The sequence below is a fragment of the Thamnophis sirtalis genome, unplaced genomic scaffold (genome assembly GCF_051295495.1).
Source record: "Thamnophis sirtalis isolate CommonGarterSnake01/CBP01778 unplaced genomic scaffold, rThaSir2_p1.2 scaffold_12, whole genome shotgun sequence".
NCBI classification, from domain to species: domain Eukaryota; kingdom Metazoa; phylum Chordata; class Lepidosauria; order Squamata; family Natricidae; genus Thamnophis; species Thamnophis sirtalis.
Window position 1 is genome coordinate 35,077,176 of NW_028261392.1, and position 25,237 is coordinate 35,102,412.

General features: G+C 40.0%; 1 protein-coding gene across 3 annotated transcripts in view; it reads left to right on the plus strand.

Annotated features, from left to right (window-relative positions):
• Nucleotides 1–25,237, plus strand: part of AFF3 (ALF transcription elongation factor 3) — a 226,793-nt gene that overhangs the window by 193,392 nt on the left and 8,164 nt on the right. For 2 of the 3 annotated variants that reach the window (XM_087726604.1, XM_087726605.1), the window contains exons 11-16: nucleotides 6,470–6,594; nucleotides 10,267–10,465; nucleotides 11,856–11,983; nucleotides 14,097–14,160; nucleotides 16,082–16,218; nucleotides 19,717–19,788. In XM_087726604.1, the coding sequence (XP_087582730.1) occupies nucleotides 6,470–6,594; nucleotides 10,267–10,465; nucleotides 11,856–11,983; nucleotides 14,097–14,160; nucleotides 16,082–16,218; nucleotides 19,717–19,788 (725 nt within the window). The remainder of the gene's footprint in view (nucleotides 1–6,469; nucleotides 6,595–10,266; nucleotides 10,466–11,855; nucleotides 11,984–14,096; nucleotides 14,161–16,081; nucleotides 16,219–19,716; nucleotides 19,789–25,237) is intronic. The other variant, XM_087726606.1, reaches the window with a different exon arrangement.

A 25,237-nucleotide genomic window follows, 5' to 3' on the forward strand; every position in this document is an offset into this window, starting at 1 on the left:
GTGGAAGTGTGACCTTCCTCCCATATTTGGGCATACCAGGGGTTGTGACTTTAAATATATACCTTTCACCCTGGCCTCGCTGATAAGGAGTCGAGCCCTGTAGCTCAATGGTTAACACATCTGCCTTAGAGGCAATAGAGCACAGGTTCGATTCCCAGTAAGGGTGTGGCTAGCTGATGAGAGCTAAATAGCTTGAAATAGATCTATACTAGTCTCCCTTTATTTATTTAGCAGCATAAATATAACAAATATAACAAAAAAGGCAACAGTAAAAAATATTGGGTTTCTGTCTGGATGGTCTCTTGTGACGAGCTGAAGACAGAGAGTGGAAGTGTGACCTTCCTCCCATATTTGGGCATACCAAGGGTTGTGACTTTAAATATATGTGTGTGTGTGTGTGTGTGTGTGTGTGTATATGTATGTGTATATATATATATATAGACCAACATACTAACACCCGCGAAAACCTCAGAAAACATATATATTTATATATATATTTACATACATACATACATACATACATACATACATACATACATACATACATATATATATATATATATATATATATATATATATATATATATGTATATATATATGTATATATATATGTATATATATGTATATGTATATGTATATGTATATGTATATGTATATGTATATATTTATATATATATGTGTGTGTGTGTATGTATGTATGTGTGGATATTAAAACAATAGAGCAGAACAACTGCTGTTATAAGGAAAGCCTGGATCATCTTCATCTGCATAATATATCAGTAAACTGGGCCATAGCCTCTTAAGAAAAAATCCAAAGAGATTGATTTTTTTACATGCTTTTATTTTATTCCAAACAAAGTTATAAAAAAAAATACAAAACTCAAAAAGAAAAAAACACAAAACACATAACAATCAAAGCATTAAAAAAGTGCATCAAAAAGTCATTATATACTAGTTGAATACTGATTAATATATTACTGTGACATAGTACCACTCCTTGCGAAACAAGCCCTCCAAAAAATTTTAAACTTCTAAATCTATTTGTACTTTGTTGACCTGTTTTCTATATATTATATTGATGACCAAGTAGTTAACAGGAAAAACAATTTTAGTGAAACGAAAAAAAATTAAAGTTTCAAAACTCTCAGTTAAGAGGCTGTTATTGCAATCCACTAGTAGAAAATTTACTACAGTATCTTATCTATGCCAAATCATCGCAAAAGTTATAAAGAAATCATCCTGGGTCAAAGAGCCAAGTCCTTTTGTGTGTCTTCATCCACATCCAAAGATAAAACTTCAGATTTTAACATTTTTTAAAGAATCATTAAAGATTGATCAAGCTTTCAAGAGGGGAATCCAGCTAGGAGCTGCACATTTCCCCACCATCTTTTCTTAGGTTTCAGAGACTGTTCAGCCACTTTAATCTGCGAAATTTAGCCAGGGAACAAAGAACAAGAAAAGTATGTATGCCTCTATATTTTAATCCAGGATTATAAGAAGAGTCAAATGGAAATAAACTCCAAGTGTTTTAGAAATTCAAAAAATATAGAATCCAATAGTGAGAGTCTAAGAACTCCTCACCACCGAAAGTTACCATACTTTCCATGTGGAAAAGACAGAGGTTATCCAGAATAACAAAAGAAAAAGAGAGAAAAAGCAATTAGAGTTCAGCCTTAATCAACTTTTAAAACAATAAGCAAAATAAAACAATGAAATCAAAAATGAAAGTTAAAATTCTGGCATGTTTAGAAAATTGAACTGCTTGACAGGAAAATGGATACGCCCAATGACTTTTTGATCGCTTCCATAGGGAATTGGAATTTTCAAGACAGTCCCCCCCCCCTGCCCACTGGGTCCACAATCAGTGCAAAAGTTCTTTTGGGTCATTCTTAAGTAATCCCATTCAAAACCAAAACGCAGCACTGCCAAATACCTAGCTTTAAAAGTGAAATCAGCATATCATTGGTAAGAGAAAAAAGAAATTCTTACCAAAAAGCAACCATCATGAAAGGGGAGCACAATATTGATTGTTTAAAATGAAAGTCTTTATTGTAACTATGATTCTAGTGAACAAGAAATATTGACAGTAAATGAATGTTACATTTCAGATTGGCATAAATCAAGCCTACAGCATTATAAAACACCAACCTAGAAGAACTGCTAGAGTATAAAAGTCACAGAGTGTTGTAAATTAGCTAAGGCTTGTGAGAAACAGTGACCCATCTAAAGTTTGTGAAATTGACCCAGTACTTTAAGAGAAAATAGCTTAATAAAGTGGGGGTCCCAGTTTTGCTCTGCTGATTAAATTTCATTCAGTCAAATAAAAATTTCATCTGCATGATTAGTAGCTTGAAAATAAAATGTTGATGCCAGACAAACACAGTAAAGTGCTTTCTGTGCTCCATGAAAATACCAGGTTTTGACAGATGGTTAAGCCCCTAAATCTAACCATCTGTCACAAGTCACTTCTTCTCCAAGCCCCTTCTGCTCCTCATGTTCAGGAGAGCAATTGGTGATAATTTTTCCTGCCAGCAGGTGACACTTGTTAGCGGGAGAAATGAAGCCAAGGAAATCCATCCATCACTATCCTTAAGTTGTCCTATGTTAAAACTGTAAAGACAGCATCATTTCTCAGCTTTGATACTAAAGCAGAAGAGGTCTTGGCAACAGTTTTTATGTTGGCATCCTTTTCTGCTGGCTTAAGGACCAGTGCATGGCCGTCTGGCTGTGTCATTTGATAGCATCTGTTGCTCCAATGCCTTCTGCACCCAGCTGCAGACAACAGCAGCTAATGGTAGGGCATATTAATATGAATAATGACACCAGCTATTTCTTTGTTCCCCTGAGGAAAAAGTGAGGTGATACACTGGGATGTGTAGGCAAGTCTCTCCTTGCTGGAATTGTGGACCAGGGATAGAATTGCAATAATATGTTTATAAGCTTGTGTACATGATACCTCCCTAAACCACAAAGTTTGAATGGACCTTATATAGAATCTTAATGGAGTAAAAAAAAACAAAAAAAAAACTTCACAATCCACTTCCATTAAGGCACTACTTCTCTGGAATAGATCTTGCAATACATGCTACCGTGTTTCCCCGAAAATACAACCTGTCCTGAAACTAAAGCCTTGCCACATTTTTCGCGTGGGCAAAAATATAAGCCCACCCCTGAAAATAAACCTCCTGGATAACCCCCCCCCTCCAGCCAGGCAGAGCACTGCTCACTGACATAGTGGTACCCTGAAGGCGCCAAGCTGCAGGAGCTGGGGGGGGGGAAGGCGCTCACATTTCTTGGCGCCTTCGGGATACCACTAAGTTAGGTAGCGGTGTTTTGCCTGGCTGGAGGGGGGAGTTGTCGGGCGGCTGCTCCCTTGCGAACTGGCTCTCGAAGAACTGGGCACAGCCTCAGGGCCAAAGCAGCCATGAGGTGACCATGCTCATGAGCAACCGCCCGGCAAACTCCCTCTCCAGCAGGGCAGAGCACCATTTACTGACCTAGGGGGTATCCCTAAGATGCCAAACCACATTTCAATTTCAATTTAATAAAATTTGTATGCCGCCCACTCCCTTGGGACTCTGGGCGGCTTACAGACAGATAAAAAAGCATTTAAAAATTTAAAAGTAAAAAAATACAATTGTTAAAATTACACAACATCCATTCAGTCTAAGTGGGGCTGGACATTGATCAACAGCCCCAGGCCTGCCGGTACAGCCAGGTCTTAGTGGCTTTACGGAAGGCCAGGAGAGTGGTAAGGGTCCAGATCTCTACGGGTAGATCGTTCCACAAGGCTCGCACAGCTACAGAGAAGGCGCCAGCCGGCATTGTCCGGTCGACGGCACCGAGAGGAGGCCCAACATGTGAGATCTTGTTGGTCGTTGGGAGGTATGTGGCAGGAGGCGGTCTCTCAGGTAGCCAGGTCCTAAACCATGTAGGGCTTTAAAAGTAACGACTAGCACCTTGAAGCGCGTTCGGAGACCAATAGGGAGTCAGTTCAGCTCGCGGAGGATGGGTGTAACATGGGTGTATCTAGGTACACCCAGTATCGCTCGCGCAGCTGCATTCTGGACCAACTGCAGTCTTCGAACACTCTTCAGGGGCAGCCCCATGTAGAGCACGTTACAGTAATCCAGTCTTGAGGTGATGAGGGCATGAGTGACGATTCGAAGTGCCTCCCGGTCCAGATAGGGCTGCAACTGGTGCACCAGGCGAACCTGGGCAAAAGGCCCCCTGGTCACAGCTGACAGATGGTGTTCTAACGTCAGCTGCGGGTCCAGGAGGACACCCAAATTGCGGGCCCTCTCTGAGGGGTGTATAATTTCACCCCCCAGGCTAAGAGGTGGAATGTCTGGACTATCCTTGGCAGGCAACATCAATAGCCACTCGGTCTTGTCTGGATTGAATGCAAGCTTGTTCGCTCTCATCCAGACCCTGACAGCCTCCAGGCACTGGCACATCACTTCCACTGCTTCGCTGAGTTGGCACGGGGCGGACAGATACAATTGAGTATCGTCCGCATACTAATGATATTTGATCCCGTGCCGGCGTATGATCTCACCCAGCGGCTTCTTGTAGATATTAAATAGGAGGGGGGACAGGACCGAACCCTGCGGCACCCCATATTTGAGGGGCCTAGGGGTCGATCTCTGTCCTCCAACCAACACCGACTGCGACTTGTCCGAGAGGTAGGAGAACCACGGTAAGACAGTGCCTCCCACTCCCACTTCCCGTAACCGCCGCAGAAGGATATCATGGTCGATGGTATCGAAGGCTGCTGAGAGGTCAAGAAGGTCAAGAAGCACTAGGATAGAGGAATGTCCTCTATCCCTGGCCCGCCAGAGATCATCGATCAGTGCGACCAAAGCAGTTTCGGTGCCGTAACCAGGCCTGAAACCCGAGATGGAGATCTGCCCGCTCCCCTGCGGCTTGGCACATTAGGGATACTTCCTGCCCGGCTGGAGAAGAGGGTTGTGCGAGCAGCACTCGCTCTAGGACTGCGCTCTATGGTTGTGGGCTGGCTGCTGGAACTCTCTGTAAGAGAGTCTTCCGGACAGGGAGTCTTCCAGCAGCCAGCCCACAACCATAGAGCTCACTCCTAGAGCGGCCACTGCTGGAAGACTCGGCAGCCGAGTTTTGGAGTTTGGAACTGGAGAAGACATTATGCTTAGAACACGATGGTGGCAACTGCTGCTGCAGGCAGAGCTGGGCCCGGACATGTTGAAGCTAGGAGGCATGCCTGCTGGGGGCAGAACAGGCGCTTGCACAACCCCCTTCTCCAGCCGGGCAGAGCTCCATGCACTGATCTATGGGGTATCCCTAATGTGCCAAGCCGTGGGAGCTGGGGAGCAGGCAGAGCGCCATGTGGCTTGGCGCCTTAGGGATACCCCCTAGGTCAGTGAATGGTGCTCTGACTGGCTGGAAAGGGGTTTTGCCAGGTGGTTGCTCGTGAGCTTGATCACCTCAGGGCTGCTTCGCCCCTGAGGCTGTGCCCGGCTCTTCAGGAGCCAGTTTGCAGGGGAGCAGCCGCCCGGCAACCCCAAAACAATACCCCCCCTAAAATAAGCCCAAGGCCATATTTTGTAAGTAAAAAGAAAATAAGACCCTGTCGTATTTTCAGGGAAACACGGTACATTTGCATTACATTGTAGTATAATTTTTTAGCATGATGCAAAGACCACAAGTGGCTTATTAAACCAAGAGGGAACCTACAAGCTTCTTTTCTTTGTACTTCCTTCATTATCTGGATTGGGACCTGTATCTTGAAAGATCCATAACCATGTACTGTTTGCCTCTAGGGCAGGGGTGTCAAACTCAGTTTCATTGAGGGCCCCATCAGCGTGTTTGATCTTGGGGAGCCAGGGTGGGTGTGGCCAGCTTGACATCACTCGTGTCGGGGCTCTTAATGGTGGCCCAAGTGCTCTGCCAGCAAAAATGGGCTCCCAATCTTCATTTTCGGCTGTGACAGCCTCCTGCAAACCTCTGCAACAAAAACAGAGGCCCTCCCAAGCTTGGTTTTTGTTGGGAGAGGCTCCATGGGTCAGTCCATCACTGTTTCCAAGGCAGCCCCACAGACCAGATCTAAGTACCACTAAGGCCGGATCCGGTCCACGGGTCTTAAGTTTGACACCACTGCTCTAGGGCAAAGGGGCTATCAAAAAGTCAAGAGAGCAGTCATAACTATGCAATTGAAATTCTACTGCTTTTTTATGTGCAATCCATGTAAATAAGAGGTAGGACTGCCATCTTGACTCTTTTTAATCATTCTCTGCAGATGTACCTGTTAGCTTCAACTATTGAGCTAAAAGGTTTGCTATACATCAGAAAATTAGCAATAACTTAAGTTAATACGCTTAACATAAAATAATAGTTAATTTCAATGTTAACTACCAAACTTGTAAAATACAAGTTCTACAATGATTCTATAATTTTGTACCAAAATACCATGCATATGAGGTGTTTTTTCTGTTAGTATGAAAATGAGGAAGAAAACAGAAAGACTAAGAAGATTCACACTGAACAAGAATGTTCCTCCAATTTACTTCCTTCGGCCCAAGTTATTTCTTCACCAAATCATTACAAAACCATTAAAAAAAGGTATGTATTATCTAGCTGCCTAATATTTTATATAAAATTGTTATTTAATACCAACAAAATTAAAAGGTGTCAAAATAATTTCCTGTTCTACTGCTGCTAACCTAGTTATAATAACTCAGTTTGATCATTATACTTATTCTTCATCACTTTTGTTATCCATGGTTTTGCTCCAACTAAACAGTGTTAACAATTAGATAATGGATATCAAGGCCTAAGAAAAGATTCTTATGTATTCATTCATCTGCCAGTTTGCATATGTGTAAAATATCCCAAAACATGCCTGGAATAATTGATTACATGAAACATTGTGCTAGAAATACCACAATCTGGTCAACATTTTCAAACTGAATAACCAGAATATGCATAATGATATTGATGTCATTGAATAATAATTGTGTTAAATTGGTTAATTAAAATTGCCACTTTGACATGAATTTTAGGATGGAACAGGATATAGTCAGAACTTGATTGGGGGGGAATACATTTAATAAATAAAAATATTTAAAATGTTATAATTTTATGAAATGACTTATATTTCCAAGATAATTCATTTATCATCTTTGATTTGTTAAAATGAAACTATAATGTATGACAATTCACTGTGACCAATTCACTATGACCAACACACTACAATCAACTCATTATGGCCAACTCACAAAGGCCAACTTGCTGCAGGCCAACTTGCCACAGAACAACTTGTTGCAGAACAAAAATTACACTAATATCAAAGAAATGGTGGAATAAAATCATTAAAGGAGGGATGCAAAAGGAGGAACAGAATGAAATGTGAATGCAAAAATTAAAACAATTTTTAAATTTATAACTTTTTAATTGACCCATGGCAAGTTGGCCATGTGAGTTGGCTGCAATGAGTTGGCTGTGGTGAGTTGGCCATAACCTGGCTGTGGCAAATTGTCCCATTCCCAATGTATTGGTATTTTTAAACTAGAATAGTGGATTTTTTCCTCTTAATAAAGTAAATTTTCACCAGTGAAAGTGGCAAAAAGAAACCATCCTTTTGAAGTATTTTTATGGACTTCCTGTATTTCAAAATCACACTTCCTGAAGTAGGTTGATCGTTTCATTTTGATTTCCTCGGTAGCTATGGTCCTGCTAACATTCTGTCATATCAATTTATTTGTTTATTTAAAATACTTCTGTGGGCCACCAATCTTTTACGCCATAATTCTGGGCAGTTCAGATAATAACAATAAAAACATAAAAACCATAAAACTGTAACAAAAACTCCCCAAATGTAAATACTCCACCATACATCCACATTTGATTCCACTGTGCCCCAACCCCACCCTACTCCAACTGAGCTCTTTAAGACCTTCTCAAAGTCCTGCCAGATCACAAGGGGAACATCGTTCCATGAGGGAGCAACTGCGATAGAGAATCTTTCTGGATGCTTGAATGATAACATTTATGGGAAGGGCCTAAAGCACACCCACCTTATCTGACTGGGTAGAATAATGGACTCTCAGTTCATATTAGGTGAGTTCTTAATTTTAGTTAGATTGAAGTTCTATGCAACAATTCATGCTAAAACCTTAGAAGAATTGGAACAAAACAAAACTAAATTAATTAATAGATGTAAGATGTAAGACCTCGAGGAACTGGTGTCTGCCAGAGTGTCCAGGTTGGAGTGATGAACTGATTTGATTTAAATGCTTCTTACTGTTAATTTAGGCAAAGATTTTAATGATGGTGTTGATTTACCAGAATCTATTGCAGACTGTCTGATTTCAGTCTCTTTCCTTATGTATCTTTCCCCATGGTCTACAGTCCAAAGCATAGCCCAACAAAGGCCCACTCCTATTGATAATGACACCACATGATAGTATCTAGGAGCCTCTGTGTGTATTACAGCTTAAACTATGTGTATAAATTAAGGGAGGTCACAAAATAACATGGGCATGAGATAAAGTAATTGTGTTTAGTATTACATGCGAAATCATAGCCATCAGGGAATAGCTAGCTCAGCTGTGTTTCTGCATAGCCTCAGTCCTAATTGCATTAGCTAACTCAGTTGATGGACTAGCAAGAGGTCACAGTTAAAAAAAGTAATTTGAGTGCTTAGAAATAAAATTTGATAGTGGCAGAAATATTTTCTTGGGAAAGATAAAGTATGCTTAGTGGATATGATGATGATGAAGGTAATGTAGTTTGAAGTTTACTCTCTGAAAAATTGTCTAAAACAATTTGAAAAAAACATTAAAAAGCCATATCCAACATTTAAAATAAATAAAAGCAAACTTTTATTTTTAAACATTATGATTAAATCATAATGGGTATTTGTCATTACTTTATACATACCCATCTTGCTATTCCTTTCAGTCTAAACAACATTAAGCAAAGCACAGAAAATAAGTTTAAGAAGTAGCAAAGAAATAAATGATACAAATTAAAGAAAAGACAATATAACTAAATTTAGTTCACACCAATCTTATTCCCTAGACTTCTCTATACTTTTGTACCCTTGCAAGCTCCACCCTTCTTTCCATTGTATCCCTATATTAGTTTATACATTGAATTTTGCTCTTTAAACTTAATAATAATATTGTCTTTGAGATATCATCTGTGCAAGAGCCAGAGCATCAGTTCCTTTGGACTATGTAGGAAAGGAGTCTGTAATGCTTGATGGCTCTAGAAATAGGCCTTCTAAGGGGGAGAAAAAGATACAAGCAGATAATTTGTAACAGGAGTGTATTGAGAAGATTATTTGGGCTCAGGGGCTGTGGATTGCCCTGAGATGCTTGTAATAATTAGAACTTGGACTATCAGATCTGGGCTAGAAAAGTCCACATTTAGCAAAGAGATACACAAAGATCTCTTTGTTTCTATCTCATGGACATCCAGTTTTTTGCAGTTCAGACCTCTATTAGAAGATTTGGTTTATTTTCTTTGTTGTCCTCATTAACTAGGTTATTATACTGTATATTTCTGGCTCCATGGGTTTTGTATTAATAACAATAGCACTTAGACTTATATACAGCTTCATAGGGCTTTTCAGCCCTCTCTAAGTAGTTTACAGAGTCAGCATATTGTCTCCAACAATCTGGTTCTCATTTTACCGACCTCAGAAGGCTAGAGCCCTGAGCTGGTGAGAATTGAATTGCTGACAGTCAGCAGAATTAGCCTGCAATACTGCATTCTAACCTCTATGCCACCACGACTTCTAAAGTTGTTAAGTTATATTACTTTATACATTGAATTTTGCTCTTTAAACTTAATAATAAGTTTAAAGTTTACCAAATGCAGAGAAATTCCAGCTCCCTGTAAACACATATTCTCTGTTGTAGTCCATGTGATTCTATAAACAGTCACTTATAACTGTAAAACAGTGCTGCACAGCTTACATTTATTTTTAAAAGCCACATTTTATTTTCCTTCCAACCTTTAAAGCAAGTCTTCATTTCTATATAAGTATTTTTAGTATACATTAACCATAAATTTGAAGCTTGCTGTAAAAGGAAAGATGAGAAATGTGGTCGAATTTGTCCAACAACTCTTGGTACTCATGTTAAAACCTCTTTCCAGAAAAAAAAGAATAATTAACCAAGTTCATCATGAAGTTATGGTAAAGCTGATAATGATCATAGTATATAAAAATATGTGTTCCTCATTCTGAGTGTTTTGACTGTCCATTATTGTAATTTCCATTTGTAGTTTGGCAACACCAATAAATAAAAATGAGAATATGCTTCAGTCACCTAGTTCTCCCTTCTCTGATGCATCAAAGTATAAATTCTGTAATGATGATTTAACTTCTAGCAAAACAAATGGCAGCAACCCTTCGTCTTCCACATCCTCAAGTAGAAAGCACAAGAATGAGATTAGAACTTATCTATATCCTGGAGATTTCAGTGTAAGTTCTGATCACAATGTATTTAAAGTATTTAAATATCCATTATTATTATTTTTGTTTATAACCCTCTCCATTTAGATCAGGGTGGGGAACTATAGCTATCTCAGGAATTCTGGGAGTTGGTCCATAGGTCATTCTTCACCCCTGATTTAGATGGTCTTTCTTAGGGTCCCACCCCCTTTAGAATTTGATTATTGGGTGAGAAAACCTTTGATTCTACCGACATCCCAACTTTGTATGCTGGCATTATTGTATACTATTTGGGGAATGGAGAAGAGTAAAAATTTGCCTGAGACAATGTAATATGTATTTCCTCACTATCACTTTCTCTCTGTCTCTTTTGGTAAACACTCTCTTCTGATATTGGATTTATACTTTAAAAATTATAAATAAATTAAAAAAAACATTTATTTCTATAGTGCCTTTAGAAATGCTTAGCTTATTACTTTGCTTTTTTTTCAAATTTAGAACTAAGAGGGCTGATTAAATATGGAAAAATACACAGTATATTGAACCTGCCTCTAACTGCTAGAACTAAACTCTCTTCATCTATAGTCAAACTTAGGAAATAGAAGAATGGTAGTCCAACCTATGATACAAACAGGGATATGTTTACATTGAAATCTCATTTTGTAAAGCTGTACATATTTCACTATGATTAATCCTATTCTTCTGTGAGTTCAATAAAACTGAAACGTCTTTGTAATCTTGCATAGAATTATATCCTAAAATTCATAAGATTATGCTCAAGTTGTCATCTTATGCAGAGGTGGGTTTCTACCAGTTCACCCCGGTTCGGGCAAACTGGTAGTGGTAATTTGGCCTGGGTTGCAGAACCGGCAGCGACCCAGGCTGGCTATGCCACCAAACTGGTTCCCCGGTCTCCGCTGCCGTTGCTGGCGTGTTTTTTGTTAGCTTTTCATGATCTTCACGCATGCGCAGAACAATTTACAGTGAACTGTGCATGTGTGAGCACGTGCACGAAGCGAACCAGTACTAACTCCATACCCCTGATCTTATGCATATATTATCTAGAAGAAAGTTTTACTGAATTCAGATACACTTTTTTGATAGATGTATGTAGCATAAGATTCCACTGAAATAATTCTCTGAGCCAAAAGTTATATATAGGAGCGATATCTGCAAATAGATAGGGTTATTTATTTTCTCAACATGCAGTTGGAAGGTTTATAAATAAATACAAATATCCATACTGAAATGGTATGGCCTATTGTTGTTGTTGTTCTGAACTGTAATTGTTTGCATCCATAAAAATATTGCATGGGGCAATAGTTCCTAAATGTAATAATACTTCTAAACTTGTTTACAATTATTATTGATGGTTGAATTCATGATTAGTTCCTGATTGTTAATTTTACTGTTTATTCAGAAAGCCATGTATATCAGTTCAGAAAATACTCTGTTCTGCAACAGGACACAGTGCCAAAAAGAATCATGGTCATCTATACTGACTGTGCCCAAAATCTGTAGGAAATCAAAACTTATAGTTAATAATGGGTAAGTTAAATGTTTCTTCTGTAGAAATCTTTCCTTCTTCCCTTCCTTCTTTCCCTTCTTCTGTCTTCTCTTTTCTCTTCCTCTGCTTCCAGCCTAAAATAAAATGCTCACGACAGCGCATCATAAAAGTGGATATATGTGGACTTCAAATGTACCTATAGAATTGTCTTCCATGCTTGTCAGAAATGCTTTGTGTATGTGAGTCTATGCCTATGTGCCTGTGCTGTGTGTGTGTGTACATTTATTTACACTACAACCATTGCAGAGAATTATTATGAAAACAGTACTGGAGAAAAACATTTAAATGACACTTAAATATTTTTTGCAGTTGATCGTAAATAGCTTTTAGATTATGTTAAGTAATACTATTGGGAGTTAGAGAAGAAATCTGGTAAATTAGATTTCTCAGATTAAAACGATAGTAGTGAAATGATATCCCAATAATTCAGGTGATATACATAATGTTTTTATATTTTATAATAGGGTTTCTATCATTTAAGTGATGTCATATTTTATGGTATCAGTGATCTTGCTGATAAAACTTCCAAAGATTTATCAGGTCAAACAATTTACAAACTGCACCTTTGTCTCTATAAGAAATCTTTGCTACAATTAAATTATTGAGATTAGGCTCTTAGCCTTCTTGGTTTTCCTTAAGGAATTTTATTTTATTCCCTTTTTTGCTCCCACATTGTTGGAAGTCTGTAAAGATGGTCTATAGAAAAAATGTTTGCCTCTTCCTTTGGTAATTCTTTGATAACTATAATTTTTAAACCAGGTAAATACACTGAACAATGCATCTTTTTAAAATATGAATTGTAAGATTTTGTGGACTGCTTTGGCTCAAGGACAACAAATTTAGCTACCTTTGTTCATTCATGCTGGTTTCATTAAAGCACATCATGCATCAAATAATAAATTATTAGCAGATCCTTGATACATAAACACATTAGACTCAGAAGAGGTTGTCTTGGACATCAAGAAAATCTATGTGATTGTACAAATTATATTTTTAAAATATATTTTGGTTAAACTTGATTATTTCCTTAAATTTAGTTGATTGGTATTCTAACCCACCAGCAGAGCTTATCTCCAACTGAATTAATTTTTTATCCTTTAGGAAGTTATGTTGAGCTTATTAAAGATGTCTACTCTCTCCTTTTACTTAAGTTGATTTTATAATCACTGCTCTGCTTTAGTAAGTAATATAAGAATGTTCCATGTAGCAGAGTGGCTGGAGTGGAACAGAATTATATGTTGATTATATTTATGCCTTATTGATCATTTATTTTATATTTCATTCATGAATATTTAACTACCTTTATTCTGAATAACTGTGGGTTGTAATGATTGTCAACATTCTTTATCAAAACATAATGTAATTGCTTTGCTCACTGTCCTAATGGCCTGACCCAAGAGAAAAAAAGCTCAAGAGAAAAAAAGAGGTTTCCAGAGCAGCTAACAGAATTGGGGCCATGAGTGGATTTAATATTCCATAAGACAGTTGTATGCTTTCTGGGTCCCATTAGATAACATGAAGGAACTTGAGGCACAATTGTAGACAATGGAGCCCTCAGATAACCAAGCCCTATTCTATGAAGACATTTATTGTGTAGATGGCAATCAATATGTTGAATGCAGAATCCTTACTGGGAGCCCAGTGCAATTCATCCAGTGAAGTTACAATAGCTACACCAAGATGCATCATTTCCGTTTCTTGGTATGTGTAGCCCTGTGTAGAGTATATTGTAATAATCCAGGCAAATATTTTAAGATATTTAACTTCAAATCTTAAATTGCAATGTAGCAATGCTCTTAATTAGGTTTTTCACTTTTAGAAACTTTAGAATACATCTCATTTAAATTAAAAAAAAACTTTTACCAAAAATAGATGATATTTTGCATCTTAATTATATGTTGTCTATGGTGTTTCTGCATAGTTTGATACCTTACTTTTGCCTAATTTTTCTACTATTATTTGGAATCCATAAAGTATTGAGCTCATTTTTGTTTTGGAGATACCATTAAGTAAAATGTTTTAATATACCATACAAGGAATATATATATATATATATCAAGCGGGTTTTTTTCCTTATATTTCCTTTCATTCTAGATTGCACAATTTAGATTATTTTATGCAGGAAGCTAAAAGAAAAAAGCATAAAGCAGATGCAATGGTAAGAATGCTTGAATTTCTGATACATTATCCCAATTTATCTGTACAATAAAACTTTCTTAGGAAAACTTTACTAATACTAATTTTTAAAACCTCCTAACATAAGCATATTTTACTAGCACTGATTTAAATATAATCGGATATGTAAACAATTATCCAAGATCAATTATCAGATACTTTTGAGGTAAATTAAAATTTGAGATAGTCCAGTTCTTTTTAAAAAAAGTATTTTATGGGTGTTAGACTGCATTGGTTTAGCAGACCCCATTATCAAATAGTTAAAGAGTCATTTGTAAATTAAAATGCTACAGGCCAGGCCTGGGCTAAGATTTTCAGAAAGCAGTTTGATCCAACACTGATTTCTTTGAATAAGTGGAAGATACAACACTATTTGCAAATCCTCAATTTGTTCTATAAACCAGAGTTCCCCACCCTTTCCAGCTTTGAATCCCAGTGGGGGGAAGGGGGAGGGAATGGTTCCGTGTGAGCAGTGAGCAAGTGCACGTGCACAAGTCCATTTGCAAAAATGATGGGCACATGTAGCTGCTGCTTACGCAAATCAGGTATGTAGGTATGCACTTACCCGCTGCTCATACCACTTCCGTGGCCTGGTTACAAATGGCTCAAGGTCCAGTAGTGGGCCATGGCCTGGGGGTTGGGGATCCTGACATAAGCAATAGTGTATTCCTCTCCCTCCTCCCCTTGAAAGGTTGCAAAAATATCTTGCTTTTCGGAAAACTTGCAAGAGGAAGGGGAATTTGCAATAATCACCCTTCATTCATGAAAACCTCTGCTAAACTGCTTAGCCATTTGTGAATGCAACCACAGCATTAGATACCATCACTGGATATATCTGCAAGCTTCTCCTGATATCAACGGGCCTTGATTTAATAATGCCAGACATGTCTTCAGTACAATATACATGGGAGAATTTCTTGCAGCTCTAGGAAAGAGGCAATGGCAAACCACTTTTGAAAAAATACATGCCAGGAAAACTGCAGGAATTTGTCCACACAGTTGCTAGGAGTCAAAACACTGTCTCTCTCTCTCTTTCTCTCTCTCACACACAAAGGATAACATGATTACTGATTAAATTAGAGGTGTTTAGGCTTCAAAGATTTACTCTGATCTTTGTGCCCAAACCATATATAATACAAGGTCATGTTTTTATAGTCCTGTTTCTCATTGCATTTATTTCCTGTGACCACTTCTATCTATATTTCCCCGTTTCATTTGTAAATACTACAGATCAGTTTGGCTGCACTGGTGTAGACTTTATATTTCAGCATATAGCCTGAATTTGTTTTCCTTTTTTCATGATGTGCCTTACTGAGCTAAAGATAAAGATGCCCTCAAACTAAGCACATCTCCTGCAAACATCCTTGCAGTTTTCTTGGCAGCATTACAGAACTGATGCTTTCATCCAGGGCATTTGACATCCCAGTCTATCCAAGAGCTCTGGAATTTGCAAATGGTCTCACAGCCAAGTACTTATCACAGCTGACTGCTTAGCCACCAAAGTTAGTTAGGGGCTGCCACCTCCTGGATCTTGATATGTTACAAAACTCATAATTCACCAGATATTCCTATCTTCTCCGCTGAGAAATTTACCAACTACAGATCCAGAATCTTAAATTATAATTGAAAGTTAGAATAAAATATCATCCTGTTCTGAAGCTGAGATAGTGGTTTCTTGGTTCAAATTAAATTAGATTAAGTAGACACTTTCTGATTTACCAAGTACCTTGACGGCAAAAATCTTATACAAATCTTAAAACAATCCAAACATCCTTTTTTTTTTTTTTGCTAATATAAATATTCTGCCTCTAGTATAGAAAACATTAGTAAGAACTTATTACTACTCCAGAATAGATACAAATACATTATTTTGTCATGTTTTTCCTGCTGGTTTTGTCTTTAAGGTGGAAAAATTTGGCAAGGCACTAAATTATGCTGAAGCTGCATTATCATTTATTGAGTGTGGAAATGCCATGGAACAAGGACCCCTGGAATCAAAGTCCCCATACACAATGTACGCAGAAACTGTGGAGCTTATCAGGTGCGTTTCTGACAATACCCCAATAATTGACTGGCTCTTGTGCTCATACAGAATACAGGTAGTCCTCTACTGATTTCTTAACAACGATCCAAAGTTATGACAGACACCGAAAAGCTACTTATAACCCATTTTTGAAGTTTAAATGGCTGCATCCCCTCCCACAGTCATATTTTAGGCATTTGGCAACTAGATCACCTTTACAATCATCGGCAGCATCCTGCTATTTGTACAAATTTCAGCAAATGAATTCACGCATTGTGAATTATTTATCCCCCAAAATACAACAATTAGAGGCTTCTATTTCTTCTTAATTTTTCTGCAATGTAATGAGAAAATTGGTCTTCATTACAAATAATGAGAAAACTTGTAGCTTGTCTGTTTACTACTGTACAACATTTATTCAACATTGATCAACTTTTACATTTTTCTGGGAAGGAAGACTAGTAATCTTAAAAAAACAGTGTAGATAGAATTAAGGGAGGCGTCCTCGCCTCTACCCTTCTGCTCCTTCTGTATGGCTGCAATACAGTAAAAGTAAAATAATTCAGATATATTATTGTATGCTGTCTGTATTCACGGAAGGAAAAATAACTTTCTGTACTGTTTTCCTTGGAGAAAAATAGTTAGGCACGTATTTCCAAAATAATATATGAAATAAAGCAACATTTTACTTTTATTTACTGGGCCTTATATGGTATATTATCACTCAGTAGACTGATCCAATCCAACAGGACTCTGGTTAATAACAACAACAACAACAACAACAACAACAACAACAACAACAATAATAATAATAATAATAATAATAATAATAATAATAATAATAATAATAATGTGGTGCTATTCCAAAAGCACTGGAATTACATTTAAAACAGTTAAAAATTGACAAAATCACCATCAGTCAAATGCAAAAAGCCGCACTGCTTGGATCTGCATGCATATTACGAAAATACGTTGCGATGTCCTAGGCCCCTGGGTGGGGCCCGACTAGTAACCAATGCCAAATCCGGCGAAACAACTGGCCACTGTGATACAATTGTATAATAATAATAATAATAATAATAATAATAATAATAATAATAATAATAATAATAATAATAATAATATAACATGATGAATTATTTGGAAACAAACAACATCTTGCCAGTAGAGCAAAAAGGCAACAAAAGAAGGAGCAGGGGCACAAAAGATCAGCTCCTAATTGATAAAATGATGTTAGAAAATTGTAAGAACAGAAAAACGAACTTGAATATGGTCTGGATTGATTACAAAAAGACATTTGACTCACTGCCACATAGTTGGATCATAAAATGCTTAGAAACAACTGGCATTAGCAAAAATATTACATCCTTTACTGAAAAGGCTATGAAACAATGGAGAACTGAGTTGGCAGTAGGGAATGAGAATTTTGAATATGTACCATGCTTTACATCCACAAAGTGACATCAAAAGGTTCATTCAGGGGCTTCAGGAGGCTTCCCTGAAGGCTCCGGAGGGCAAAAGCCAGCCCTACAAGCAAACTGGAAGTGATTTCCGATTTGTCCATAGGTCCGTTTTTCACCTACCGGACCCTTCAGAGAAGCTCCTGAGGCATCCGGAGGGCCCAATGGAGGCTGTTTTTGCCCTCCCCAGGCTCCTAGAAAGCCTCTGGAGCCTGGGGAGGGTGAAAAAACAGTGCCAAAAGCAGCGGGGGGTCACTGGTCACATGCACATGGGTGTGGGAGAGGGTCGCATGCATAGCATTATGGATGTGGCACACCTGCGCATGACCCCCCTGTGGTTTCCCCGCTTTTGGCACAGTAGCCAAAAAAGGTTCGTCATCACTGATCTATGCAGCGATGTTGACAGACTCTACTTGCCAAAGAAAATAGGTGGTTATTGAATGTCATAAGTACATCAGACAGCTGATGAAGAATAAAGGGTATTGGAAAAATATCTGAAGGATAATGAAAAAGATACAGTGAAGCTAGTATACAAGAAGTCCTACTGAGTACTGGAGGGACCAAACTGGCCTATAATAAAGACCAAATAAAAAACAGAAAAGCAGCATGGGAAGACAAAGCATTGCATGGCCAGTGCATTAAAAAATAGCACCGAAAGCAGATGATAACATGACTGCAAATACCTGCAAATAGAAATAGAGTGACTATGGTAAAAGAAAACAAAGGTAATGCCAATAATTGTAGGTTTCTTGAGTGTAATTCCAAAACAATTGGAGAACCTCTTGAACACCTTTGGCATTGACAAAATCACCATCAGTCAGTTGCAAAAGGCAGATTTGCTCACAACTTACATCCTGTGACAATACCTTTATCATTAAGGGTCCACATCTTCTGTCTATCTTCATTCCTTGGGAAGGACTTGATAGGTGGACAAAAATGCCAAATCCAGTCTGAATATCTGGCTGACCATGCAGTCAACCATATTATTGAAGAAGAAAATCAAGGGTGCCAAGAACAAAACATCCAATTGCAAGGGTGGCGGTTTCTAACTTACATTAGATCCCTCCTAAGGTTGATTTGATTGTTATTTAATTACTGATTGTGAAGATGAAATGGTTTTAGGCCTCAGGTCTGTGTTCTGCTGATAGTTTTGAAATTGTTTAATAAATTTTGTTATTTTTTTAATTTTAAGGTGCTGTTCTTCACCTTGAGTCACTGCTTGGGATGGCCTGTGGCCATGAAAATAGTATAAATAAATAAATAGATAGATAGATAGATAGATAGATAGATAGATAGATAGATAGATAGATAGATAGAAAATCTAACAAAAATATGAAAACAAAAATCTGCAAAAATGTATCTATAGATGTGTTGTCCATTTGTGCTTATGTGTTTAAAACTATAAAAGGAGAAGCCACACAAATTTTCATCTGAAAAATATTTCACATTTGGACTGCAGTATGCATATTTATAGTATGTTTGCAAAGCAAGAAGGGACATAAATGAGATTGAACACTGTAGTAAAAAAGGTTAAATACGGAAGGGAGATTTGAACCTCATATGAGCTTTGAAAATCTTTGAAGTGAGTGAAAGAATGAGAACATCTAGTGAAGTGTCATACAAAATACTATAAATGATGGTAATTATAAAGCATTTTAATTAATCAGAGATAAGTCACTTTGAGAATTGGAGCTAACTGAAAGAAATGATCAAATGTGATGACATTAATGGGGAAAATAGCAGGAAGATAAGAATTTCATAGTCAAGGAAAAGAAGAATAAACAGTGCCAGGGGTTATTCATCTAAGCTTCATGAGGGAAGACTTTACTATGCTTTGTTAAAACTGGCAGGCAGACAGACCCAGCGGTATTTTTGAAGAGTTCCCAGTGAAAGGAACACAGAGGGGGAGATGATAATGAAATTGATTAGCCGTGACAAGTAAAGGTTGCATTTCTACATACCCTTAGGTAAACTTAAATCCTACTGAGCTATATAAATGTTCATTTTCATTTGTTTGTTCGTTTGCTTTCCTGACTTGGTTTTCCATCTTCTGCAGATATGCTGTGAGACTAAAAACCCACTCAGGTCCCAGTATGACATCAGAAGAAAAACAACTAACAGCATTATGGTGAGTAAATTAAAATGTATTAAAAAATTCAATTATTCAATCCTCAAAATGGAATGTTATAATAATTAAGCAAGTAATACCAGATTTCTCACTGCCTTTTGTCTGGTATTGTTATATAAGATCACAACCATCACCTTTAAATTTACCCTAGAAACAGATTGCTCTTTAATGCAGATAATTGTAATATTAACATCAATCTAGCATTTTTATAGAATATTTCAGACATCTACAATTTTAAGCAATCCCTCTGGCTAGTATTAATATATTGGTTGTTATATTTTAGACTAGCTGAGTCTGTTTATAGACAGCCCCATGTCTAATTACAGAAGTTTTGCCTCAGTGCAAAATTGAGGTTGCTTTTTATAAATAGGAGTAAAGTTGGTTTGTCATCCTTAACTAATCAGTAGTGTTCCTTAAAAAAATTACAGGCTACAATAGCCTCTTTTATTGGCACAGAAGGGTCTTTCAGTTTATCTCTGCCTATCTCATTTGAAATCTTAAAGTTCAATGAATAAATATTTTCTTTTTCTTTGCTACAATATCTCTCATGTTTCTAAGGGGCAATGTAAGTAAAATAATATCATTCAACTCTAAAGTCCTATTTCCCCATATATATATATTTTAAAAACTGTTAATTAAAACTCTAAATGCTGATTGCCCATTGTGGATTCTCAGTGGCATGCTTCCTGCTGAGTTAAGCAGAGATAATAGGAGGATTATAACCCAGTAGATTCCCAGGAGTAAGCACACTGAGACAGTGAGCATGAAGAACAAGCAGAAGTTCCCAGTCTATCAGGGAAGTTCTAGAGTCCTTAATAGGTTTTGCCTCTAAGTCAGTGATGGCTAACCTTTTTGTTGTTGCGTGCTAAAAATGTGTGTGACAGCACACCCACGTGCCCTTACCCATAATGCAATGCACATGTGACACCCCCTGTGTGCCCTCCACCATGCATGCACACATGACCCCCTGTATGTCCCTGCCTCCCCCCACGCATGCGCACATGATCCCCTGTGCTCCCCCCTCACCCATTGTTTTTGCTTCCAGGTTGATGCAGGAGGCTTTCCAGACCCGGCATTGGGGGGGGGTCTCATGCAGCACCCCGCACCCTGCTCCTGACCCCGTTTTGGGCCTAGAAGGTCTCCTGCACCAACCTGGAAGCCAAAATTGGGCAAAGGGGTGCCACGCAAAATGCAGTGCAAGCGCCCCCCATGAATGCGCCCCACTCCTCTGTGCATGCACATCCCCCACATGCGCCTCACCCCCTGCATATGCACGGCAGAGATCTGAAGACCAGCTGGCCAGCAGGAGGCACACACATGCATGGTGGAGCTGGGCTGGGGTGACAGCTGGCATGCTCACAGAGAGGGCTCTGCATGCCACCTGTGGTGCGCGTTCCATTGGTTCACCATCATGTCTCTAAGTTATCAGTATGCAGCTATTCTGAATGTCTGACAAGGGAACAATGTGACATACTAATCAAAAGAAGGAGGTGCCGCATCAGTTATTGACAGAGAACACAACTTGCAATAAGGAAAAATAACCCCAAAGTGTAAGGTCAGTGGACAAGAGTGACCAACAGAAAAAAGAACACCTTTAAATACAGTTAGTCCTCAACTTTTGACTACAATGGAGCCCAAAATTTCTGTTACTAAGAAAGACAATTGTTAAGTGAGTTTTACCCCATTTTATGACATTTCTTCACACAGTTGTTAAGTTAGTGACATGGTTGTTTGCCAATGTCTTGTTCTGGAATTTTTCTTGTCTAGACTGCAGTCATCCAAATGCAAATCCAGCTTAAATTTTTGAGGTCAGCCAATTTCAGCTATATGCTGCCAAGTAGCTATGCCTTTCCAAACCTTTAGAAAATGAAAAGTATTAGCTTTCTACCTTGTGACTGATTGTTATCAAAAGCATTGCAGAGCAGTCCAAGCTAAAATCGCTGAAGAACAAATTAATCATAGGTATTCTGAGTAAAGGCAAAAATGATAATACAGGTTTTGTACTGTTACTGTGATATTAGACACACATAAGACACATGGTTTGCACCACAGTGAAGTGTGCATTTCATCATTCCTCTCTTCCCTATATATGGATACCCTGTATATGGATTCCTGATCTGTGAACAAGAAAAACAAGCATTGCAAGCAGTACAGAAAGTCTTCTCCTTATGTATTAATGTCTGTAAGGCTATGCTTATATTGTCTTACTATAGTAGATAGTGGTACTGTTAATAATACATCCTGACATGTTTCTAGGTCTTCTGCATGAACAACTGTAGACAACTAGATAGGTATCCAAAGTCTTTCTTTAGGAGGAACATGTTACAGAAAATCAATGAATAAATCACCTTTATCAAGCCACAGAGATTGTATAAACTGTTGTGACTCAGCAGATGTCTTCTGTGAGTCTTTTCAGGATGCAAGATTAACACTGCAGTTGGGGGCTCATGAGTGGTGTGTTCTGGGGATAAAAGGACGGATGGTGCCACGCCCTGGTTGCAGGAGTCAACGTTCCTTGGTTCGTTCAACATTGATTGATCATCGGTCGTGGTTTATGTAAGATACACTTGGAGAAGTGCTTTGTTTCCTGTAACCCTGATTCAAGGCTACACTTGGAGAAGTGCATTGCTTGTAAGAGTTTTTGTTTGGTATTTTGTTATCTAGTCGGAGACTTTATTTATGTTATTTTTGGGCTCGCAGCCAGTCGGAGCCGAGAACTGATAAAGAGAGTTCCTTTAAAGTTGCTTGCCTGTCATCTGTTATTGAGCCGAGAAGGGGGGACAGAACAGATTGACTCCTGCCTGACAAGCCTTCATTTCCATAATTATGGAGCAGTTTATGGCTGAAAATAGACAAATGGCACAACAAATTGCAATGTTGTCGGACCAAATTCAACAGTTGCAGAGAGCTGCAACCCCCCCCCCCAGCCAAGGAGGAAGTGCCCAGTAGCCATGCCAGATAAATATGATGGGAGTCTGGCCATGTTTGCCGTGTTTCTGGGACAATGCCAGCTGTTCCTGAGTTTGAGATCGGGGGACTTTCCCACTGGCCGGACAAGGGTGGGATTCATTATTGGTTTGCTCTTGGGCGCAGCTGCCCGTTGGGCTGCCCCCTTGTTGGTTCGGCGGAGCCCTTTGTTGGATGACTTCCAGGGCTTTTGTCGGTGCTTCAAACGGATGTTTGGGGATCCTGTCAAGGGGGAAACGTCTGCTGGAGGTCTGGAGTCGCTGCGGCAGGAGAGTGGTTCATTGCAGGACTGTGTGGCTGAGTTCAGGCTGCGTGGCCAGGGTTCTACATGGAGTGAGCCAGCTCTGGTGGACGTGTTCCAGGATGGATTGTCTAGGATCTTGCAGGATGGGTTGACAAGGGTGGACAGGCCGCCGACGTTTGACGCATTGGTCCGCCTGTGCCTCTGGGTGGACGCCTGGCTGCAGGGGCAGGGGCCTTGCCGTGTGTTCCAGGGGGCCGCCAGCGTGCCGGTTCGGCGGGGGACTGCAGTGGACTGGGAGGGGCCCATGGAGTTGGGTGCTGTCAGACCTCTAGTGTCGCGGACAGATAATGGACAGACAACATGCTGGGGGATTGTGCTTCTACTGTGGGGATCTTGGACACCTGGCAGGGAGCTGCCCCAGGAGGAGCAGAGGGGTTGCGCGGACTGCAGCCGTCCCTTAGCAACGCACTATCATGTCTGACAACCAGCACGTTGGTGCGGCTGTGATACCCCGTTTGCACAAGATAGTGTGCATTCGGGGGGTGTGGAGTCCCAGGGCAGATGCCCTGCCGAGTAAAGTAGAGAACTTTGACCCTGCGAACTCGCTTCCACCTCGGACTGTTCTACCCGTTGCAGCCTGTGCTGCCGTTTGTCATCCCGTGAGCATGCAGTCTCTGATACGGGATGCGCAGTGGGGTGACGACTGGGTGGAGCGACAAAAGGCGGAAGTGGGGCCGGCATCCCCATGGACTTTGGAAGGGGATCTTTTGAAGTGTCGGGGCCGGTTCTATGTTCCCGCAGGGCACATCTGTCGATGGGTGCTCACGCAGATTCCTTGCGCGTCTACGTCAAGACATTGGGGGTTTGTTCGGACATTGCGCCTGGCCTCCCGTCAATTTTGGTGGCCCCATCTGAAAAATGACATGCGGAGGTGCGTGAAGTCATGTGCACAGTGTCATTGGGCCAGGTCTACAAGAACTCCACCGAGATTCCAGACTTTGTCGACTCCGGTCCCCGCAACACTGGACTTTGTCTCTAGGGTCCCAGTGGGGTACCAGGGTCTTGGACCGTGTTCCAGGGAGGCCGTCACCAACCCTCCTGGGGCGCACCCCGATCATCGAAACCGGGGGAAGGGCTCTGTGGGAGGGGATTGCGTGGTGGCTTGGCCAAAGTTGGTAGAGGTGCCATCAACCTCCGACGGTAGGGGGGCTGGTGGGTCGGCCTTGCAAAGGGTGGAGGACCCTGGACAGGGTGTTAAGGCTCGGATAAAGCTGGTAGAGGTGCCATCAACATCCGACGGTAGGGGGGCTAGTGGGTCGGCCTTGCAGAGGGTGGAGGACCCTGGACAGGGTGTTAAGGCTCGGCCGAAGCTGGTAGAGCTGCCATCAACCTCCGACGGTAGGGGGGCTGGTGGGTCGGCCTTACAGAGGGTGGAGGACCCTGGACAGGGTGTTAAGGCTCGGCCGAAGCTGGTAGAGCTGCCATCAACCTCCAACGGTAGGAGGGCTGGTGGGTCGGCCTTGCGGAGGGTGGATGACCCTGGATGGGGTGTCGACGCCGGGAAGGGCGGAAGGAAACATGGTGGCCACCGGATACCTAAGGAGTTCCGATTCACGGGGGCTATGCCTCCAGAGGTTTGGGACTCATGAAAAAGGCACCAAGGGAAATGGGTGCGGGTTATCTTGTGGTCACGTCATTCCCACCGCATACAGACCATCAGAACCCGGGGAAAGGGCCCTGCGGTGGGGGATAGTGTTGTGACTCAGCAGATGTCTTCTGTGAGTCTTTTCAGGATGCAAGATTAACACTGCAGCTAGGGCTCGTGAGTGGCGTGTTCTGGGGATAAAAGGACGGATGGTGCCATGCCCTGGTTGCAGGAGTCAACGTTCCTTAGTTCGTTCAACATTGATTGATCATCGGTCGTGGTTTATGTAAGATACACTTGGAGAAGTGCTTTGTTTCCTGTAACCCTGATTCAAGGCTACACTTGGAGAAGTGCATTGCTTGTAAGAGTTTTTGTTTGGTATTTTGTTATCTAGTCGGAGACTTTATTTATGTTATTTTTGGGCTCGCAGCCAGTCGGAGCCGAGAACTGATAAAGAGAGTTCCTTTAAAGTTGCTTGCCTGTCGTCTGTTATTGAGCCGAGAAGGGGGGACAGAACAATAAACTATCCTTGAAGCATAGATTTTAATGATCTAGAAATTCATCTCTCTGTCTCTCTCTGTCTCTGATGTGTT